General features: G+C 34.3%; 1 protein-coding gene across 2 annotated transcripts in view; it reads right to left on the bottom strand.

Moving 5' to 3' along the window:
* Nucleotides 1-3,492: 3,492 nt before the first annotated feature.
* The window catches only part of LOC126889817 (major facilitator superfamily domain-containing protein 12-like), a 41,758-nt gene continuing 36,957 nt past the window's right edge, over nt 3,493-8,293 (bottom strand). For both annotated transcript variants that reach the window (XM_050658487.1, XM_050658488.1), the window contains exon 2: nt 3,493-7,671. In XM_050658487.1, coding sequence (XP_050514444.1) covers nt 6,183-7,640 — 1,458 coding nt within the window. In that variant the 5' untranslated portion in view covers nt 7,641-7,671 and the 3' untranslated portion in view covers nt 3,493-6,182. The remainder of the gene's footprint in view (nt 7,672-8,293) is intronic.

Below are 8,293 nucleotides of genomic sequence, written 5' to 3'. Positions count from 1 at the left end.
TAACCTTATTATAACAAATATGTGCCCATTATACGAGGCTTGCTGAACATTTTTGTATACCAAGCATTAAGCAAAGCGCACTTATCAAGACCGGCTTGCAGCGGAACGCACCACGACGGCCGGTAATTTATTATCCTCGTATATTCGAATCAATTTTACATGAAACGGTTCCATGACATCGCGTAACACGACAGTTCGTAACCCCACGAATGGTAACGGACAATCAGTAACGCCATCAATTCGTAACGGCGATACTTGTAACATCGACACTTCGAACTGCAACTATTCGTAACGTAACGCCAACAGTTAGTCTTACCAAATTAAGCATTACTGAATGTATGTACCTTTTTACGAAGATCTTAAAACAGCTATAGACACCAACAGAGAATCCAAAATAATAATAATGGGAGATTTTAACGCCAAAATTGGAAGTAAGATTGAAGACTCTGAAAGCAAGATTGGAAATTTTGGATTCGGCACAAGAAACACCAGGGGAGAAAAACTTATGGAATTCCTGGAACAAGAAAACATGTATGTTATGAATACGTTCTACAAAAAGAAACCAAACAGAAAGTGGACATGGGTTGCACCTAACGGAACCACCAAAAATGAAATAGACTATTTTCTCTCAAACAACAAAAGAATATTTGAAGACGTAACAACAATCAACAACGTAACAACGGGTAGTGACCATCGTATAGTTAGAGCAAAAATAAATATTAACATGAAAGAAGAGAGAAAAAGAATATTTAAAAAAACAACGCGAATAGATGCCTTTAAATTAAAAACAAATGAAGAGCAATTCCGAGAGGTCTTAGCGGATAAGTTCAAATATGATCCTTCACATAATCAAGATGAAATTGACGAAATTAACAAAAACATCAATAAGAACCTTCTCGAAGCCGGACTAAAGGTCGCAAAGAAAACAAGTACTAAAGAAGACAAAATAAGCAACGAAACTAAACAACTAATGACGGAAAGACGACAACTACTAACGCAAAACAAACGCCATACTCAAGAATACATAGAACTTAATAAAACAATTAGAAAAGAACTAAAACGCGACTTACAAAAATGGAACGAGAACTTAATAGAGCGAGTCATTGAAAACAACAGAGGCTTAAAATGTCTAAGACCGGCACTGGGTGTTCAAAAAATCATCAAAATTAAAGACGCCAATAGTAAGGAAGAGAAGGACAAATATAAAATTACAAAAATAGTCGAAGACTTCTACAAAAGCTTGTACAGCTCCCAAAGCCAGCCTAATGAATCAACAAAGGTGAACATCAAAAGAAAAATAAAAAACGTGGGATCAGAAGTACTACCAAATATAAAGGGATTCGAAATAGAAAGAGCTTTAAAAGAACTAAAAAATAATAAAGCTCCAGGACAGGACGGTATAATTGCTGAGCTCTTGAAAACAAGCAAAACAGTAACAATCCCTATACTAACAGAGCTATTTAATAAATGTCTTCATGATAGCAAGATCCCTAAAGACTGGAACGAAAGTCTAGTAATACTTTTACACAAAAAAGGGGACAAATGTGACCTACAGAATTATAGACCGATATCGTTGCTCAGTCAAGTATACAAACTATTCATGAGAATTATTAACAACCGGTTGACCTACAAAATGGACAATTACCAACCAGTGGAACAGGCTGGCTTCCGCAAAGGATATAGTACATCAGACCATCTGCTGACAATGAGAACATTGATAGAGAAGGCAAATGAATACCAACTACCCGTATTTCTTGCCTTCGTAGACTATGAAAAGGCGTTTGATAGTATCGAGATGTGGGCCATAGAACAAGCTATTAATAATTGTAGAATAGATTCGAGATATAGACAACTAATACATAATATATATGAAAATGCAACTATGATAGTACAACTAGACGAAAATACAAATCCCATCCCTATTAAGAGAGGCGTGAGACAAGGAGACGTAATATCGCCAAAGCTTTTCAACCTAGCACTAGAAGACGTCTTCAAAACGACAAATTGGTCAACCTATGGCATTAACGTTAATGGCAAGAAGCTAAACCACCTCAGATTCGCTGACGACATTGTGATTATAGCGAGCTCATTCGAGGAACTGCAAATTATGATGGAGGAACTCGCAGGCAGCTCCCAATACGTCGGCCTGAAAATGAACATGAAGAAAACAAAAATAATGACAAACACAGATGACCCCAGACGCATAACTATAAATGGCAGTGAGATAGAAAAAATCCAGGAATATATCTACCTAGGCCAAATCCTGAAACTAGACAAAGAAAACCAAAGTGCGGAAATTAATAGAAGAGCAAGACTAGCATGGGCAGGATTTGGAAAACTTGGTTGGATACTTAAGAACCGCAAAATACCTCAATATTTGAGAACCAAAGTGTTCAACCAGTGCATCCTTCCTATCATGACATATGGGTGTCAAACCTGGACCCTAACCAAGGCAAATATGAATAAACTAGCCACAACACAAAGAGCTATGGAAAGAGCAATGTTAGGTATACGACTGTCAGATAAAAAGAGGAACGACTGGGTAAGATCAAAAACAAAAGTCGAGGACATAACAACAAAAGTTGCCAAACTTAAATGGAGCTTCGCAGGCCACACTGTTAGACAAAAAGACCAACGTTGGAATGCAACGATACAACATTGGAGACCTTACCAAAGTAAACGACCGAGAGGAAGACCACAGATGAGATGGGTTGATGATATTAAAAGAGTAGCCGGAACGAATTGGAAATATGTTGCTCAGGATAGAGACCGATGGAAGGAGTTGGGAGAGGCCTATGTCCAAACGTGGACGATAGAAGGCTAAGAAGAAGAAGAAAAGAATGTATGCAATTAATTTATTTTGCATACTTTCGGACACTAAAAGATAATTAGGTAGTTTTTTACGACCATTTCTTATTATATGTATTTCACACAAATTTTTGCATATTTTTTGTAAATATGACAACTAAATGATTTTTAAAATTTTTTATTCTGAATTGTCACTTTAAAGTATGTTGTACAACGACGGTTAGGTACATGTAGATTATATTTATTTTAAGACAATTTTCAATATATATTTCTCCACGAAATATGAAATGCGTTAAAAATGTTCATAACACTGGTTCGTTAAAATAATAAACGTAATTTCTATTGCAACCACAATAAGAGTTAGTTTTTATAAACAGAATAATAGGGAACTTGCATAAATTTTAAATTCGAAAAAATGCTATAAATTACACCAGAACGTAATTTATAATATATACCAAAGAAAAAAGTTGTTTTTTCCTTTCCTTTCGCCCCTAAGGACGATTAAAATCCAGAAAAAATTCAAATTATAGCAGCATGCTCAAAACGCGCCCTCATTGCTCATGACGTATATCATTTTAATGTTTGAGGTCATTTTGTTATCATGTTATGGTGTATCTCAATTTTATAAATCTTTAGATAGTTGCTGTAAACTATATATTTCATAATATTTGAGTGTTTTTGTTAAATTTTTTTAAATGACCGAAGAGCGTTTTTTAGGGTTTTATGATAACTTCCCATTATGAACATGAATCTTTATTATTATGATTAGTTTATTTTAATTTTATAGTAAAAACAGTTCAAGAAAAATATTGTAGGTACCTATCGGTAAATATCATTCAATCTGTAATGCACATCTACCAAAATATACCAAAAGTTATATTTTCTTTTTGCTTAAAATTCACTGATTTATTAAAAAAACTATTAAGCAGACAACAGACATTAAATACTTACATTAAAATTATTTTCACATACATGAAAACCTTGAAAATGAGCTAAAATGTCTTTAGTATCCTTTCAACATGCCATGTAACCACTTTATGTATTTACTTTTTATTTACCATAGACACCATAACACACACACAATTCAATACTATCTCTTCAAAAACTGTATTAAAGTCCAAAGTAAACAAAATGGTATATTATTTTATATGAGACAGGAGAAATGTCATTACAAAATATTATGATATGACGTCACAAGGGTTCGCGCGTTTTTGGATCGTTTGAAATTATTTAAATAGACAGAAGACTTTAAATGTGTACTTCTAAGTTATCATGAAGTTTTAAGGCATGAAATTTTGGAAATCTTATTTTTAAACGAAACGGAAAATTATTATGTAATAAAACATAAATGGGCAAGTTCCCTATTGGTTACGAATTATACCGTTACGAATAATAGTTATTAGTTAGGACTTGTCGATGTTACGAAGTGTCGCTGTTACGAATTGTCGACGAACTGTCCGTTACCATTTGTGAGGATTCTTGTCACGCCATAAAACATGTAAATCCCCTGACTGAGCTAACGTGATTTTGCCGATAAATACGCATCGCTTACCTTTATAGTGGTATCAAAAAAAGCGACTGTACCCCAAAATCCCGACAGCCAAAATCCCGACGGCCAAAATCCCGACACGCCAGAATCTCGACACGCCAGAATCCCGACACACAAATCCCGACAAATAAAAAATCCTTCCAGATTTTCAAAACTATAATACATAGTATCGAGCTATTTTTGTTGTGTTACAGTATTATTTCAAACATAAAATTTATTTATTTTTATATTTAATTAATATTCATCATTTACTTGTAAATAAATTGAAACTGATTAGTTCGCGAAGAATTTTGGCATTATTTTTTTAAAATAATCCAGTTTTAAATGGATAACGTTATCCATAATTACATTTATTTCTGGTTTTTTGTTTATGGACATCTGGTTTTTTATTTTTTGTTACTAAACAAAAGTGTTTATCATTTAATATGAACTAATTTTCTACATAAAATTTTTTACATAGTACATAAATTAAATTATTTTTCTTTTTTTGTCAATACGTAGTTCAGTATACGTAAGCGCCATGGTACTAGATACAGGGGTAGGTACCTAATTGCTATGCTTATTAAATTATTTTTCTTTTTTTGTCAATACGTAGTTCAGTATACGTAAGCGCCATGGTACTAGATACAGGGGTAGGTACCTAATTGCTATGCTTATGGGCTATTCCGGTCCGTTCTCAGATGTGACTTTCATCCTTGTCATGTTACTGTCAAGAAACTATTCAAAATAATTGTTTTTCCATACAAAAAATACATTAAGAGTATTGTTACTCTGCTTTAAAATAACTTTATTCAAACACCAAGAATATTCCAATACTTTAAAACTTTTACAACTTTATCAAAATGACAAGAATAAACGTCAAATACAGCTAATCTATCTGTCAACTTTCTACGTTAATATTCAGTTTCCATACATTTTCTGACATTCTAAACTTCACTAGACATAAAACTAAACATTGCAACAAGTGAAGGGCCCAGAACTGTAATAGCTCAATGTATCTAGTAGAGTGGCGGTTACTGTATAATCAAGTCCTCAATTCAAGTTTACTTTCGTATAATAGATATTATCAAGTCACAACCATCCATTTCAGTAAGTATAGCTTTTACATTATAAAATGAAGTGTTTAATAATTTTCTCTTTTAAACTACATAATAATTAGTACCCGTACTTATTAGTACGTAAGTAATTAGTTTTTCAATTTCAATACTCTATATATTATATGATTTACTACTGCATTTAAAAACAATAAATATTCAAAATATAGTGGTCCGGATTTTTACTTATGCGAGGATTGGGACATGTCGGGGTTTTGGCCTGTCGAGATTTTGGTATGTCTGGATTTTGGCGTGTCGGGATTCTTGAGTGTCGGGATTTTTGCCATCGGGATTTTGGCTGTCGGGATTTTGACTGTCGGGATTTTGGCTTTCGGGATTTTGACTGTCGGGATTTTGGCTTTCGGGATTTTGGGTGTCACCGCAAAAAACTATTCCTCAGTTAAACTTTTAAAGTTTAAAAGGTTATGAGTAGCGCCAAACAATTAAAAAATGTTATCGTTTGCGATATGCAAATCCAGCGCTTGCCTTTTTTGAGCAATGCTTGTTTACTAGTTCTATACCTCATATTTTCCTCCGGTGGTCGAAATATATTAAAACAATATGAATCAATAAACACTACGAATCTTTTGAAATGGATAATGTTGTGACATTCTTCAGATACTGGTTTAGGAACAACTGACAGACATAAGTTTTTAACGTGACTATGTCTCCGAGATATTTTAACTAATCTAAGAGATTTGAATATCCTTTTCTTGGGTTCTTCGCATATCCTAATTAATGGTATTATCATTAGGAATGCTTTCGTATACTATTATACTTCTTCTCGAGTTACAAAAACAAGCAATTACAGCCACACCTCCAAGAACTATTGAACCGCCACAAACGTATGTCAAAACATCCCTATAATAATAAATATTACTTATATCGTTATGTAAATATTGGATAACAACAACAGCAATTCCATTTGCTAATTTGTCTATAAAACTCATAACGCCGTATACGAATGCACCATTATGAGTATCTTCACCAATAAAGTCGGTAGTGATGCCTAAACTTGTCACTAACACAATAGAACCCCCTGCTCCAATAAATAGCGCCACTAAATATACACAATAGTTTGTATAGTTTTCTCCATACCCAAACTTTATCCATATACAACCTATCAACCCAAAAATAGTTCCTAAAATATAAGTTAGTTTTCGACCAAGCTGTCTGTTGATCCATTCTATGAATAAAGAAGCTACAAGACTACCTATAAACATGACTAGAGGTACCAATGCCAATGAACTAGCAACAGTGTCAAGAGTTTCGTGAAGGTATAGTGGAATAAATACCTGAGACAAGTTTACAAACAACCTGGAAGACATGTACACGACACCTATCCTATAAATCGTGGATTTTTTTAATAAATCAGCTACACTGGTTCGAAGCTGTGTACCTCTAACGTCATGCCCGACACCGTTCCTTTCCTCTTTAACAAAGAAGTGAAATATTACGGAGCACGCTATACCTACACCAAATACAGACAATACTACAAGTTGAAATTTAGGCTCGTCACCGGGTCCAATTTTAGAACTGTCTCCATTATGAATGTGTAGAACTAACCAAGTAATAACGTAGACTAGAACGTTAGATATCACAGTAAAACAGTAACGCACAGCAGTCAATTTAGTCCTATCGTGATCATTGGGTGTAAGTTCAGGAATCAGTGATAAATGAGATATTTGTACGGCAGCCCAGCCAAACTGGAAGATGATTATAAACATACTGTAGTAAAATACTTCTGCCGAATTATGACTGTTTGAGCATCCTATACATACAGAGAAGATAAATGGAAATGTGCAGATTACACAGATAGTACCTAAAAGATGCCACGTTTTTCTTTTTCCATAGTTACATAACCAGGATCCACCCGATTGGTCGGAGTGATAGCCGACAAACGGCGTCGATAAAGCATCGGCCACTTGACCAATCAATAGCATTAGGCCCGTCTGAAAGTTGCTAAATTGTAAAACATAATGAAAGAATACTAGGAGGTAGGTGAACCACATGGAAGCGCAAACATCGTTGAGGACATGTCCAACACCATAGGTTAGCTGCAGCTTCAGCGGTAGGCGCCTGTAAACCTCCGTATACTCGTTATTCATTCCCTCCATTTTCAAACGTTGAAAAGTTGACACTAGAGTACGTTTCAACCTGGCAAAGTTTAGTGTTATCTTTAATGACATCAATTTCACGTGTCTTCGGTCAATCGAGCATCTGGAAGAAAATAATAAATATATTATTGGAGTTTACATAGTTTACAAATTAATATGTATTAATGAATAATACAGTTTCAATAACTCATTTACGCACATATGACATTAAAAAATTAGCAAAACATTAAAATGTTAGCAATACAGTAAAACCTCGATATAACGGACCTCTATTTAACGGACTTCGGATATAACGGACAAAAAATCCGATCAAATGTAAAAAAAATTCAATGCAAAAAAATACGAAAAATCAGATTCTGGAAGAAAAATCAGCAAGGACAGGATCTCGGTACTGCTTGACCGGGAGATATTATACAGAAGTTCAGCCACGATTTTCTAAGTCCTGCCTTTTGCAATACTGGAGGGGTAGACGATGTACTTACAATCTATGGAAACATCCACAAATTTCCTGTGAAATTTTCCTGTAAAAATTAGATTTTCCCAAAAAATAAAAATAGGGTTTTGCGATGCATTTCTAAGTCCTGCCATATCCGTAGATAGACAGGATACTATCGATTTTATGAAGAAAATTTTTTGGGCAGGAGGGTTGCAAACGGGGTAACGGAGTATATATGTATACAAACATGTAAGGAAAATAATGAAATTTCCATGATTTTCTAGGTCCT

Source organism: Diabrotica virgifera, chromosome 8 (genome assembly GCF_917563875.1).
Source record: "Diabrotica virgifera virgifera chromosome 8, PGI_DIABVI_V3a".
NCBI classification, from domain to species: domain Eukaryota; kingdom Metazoa; phylum Arthropoda; class Insecta; order Coleoptera; family Chrysomelidae; genus Diabrotica; species Diabrotica virgifera.
This window is presented reverse-complemented; position numbering and strand designations above follow the sequence as displayed.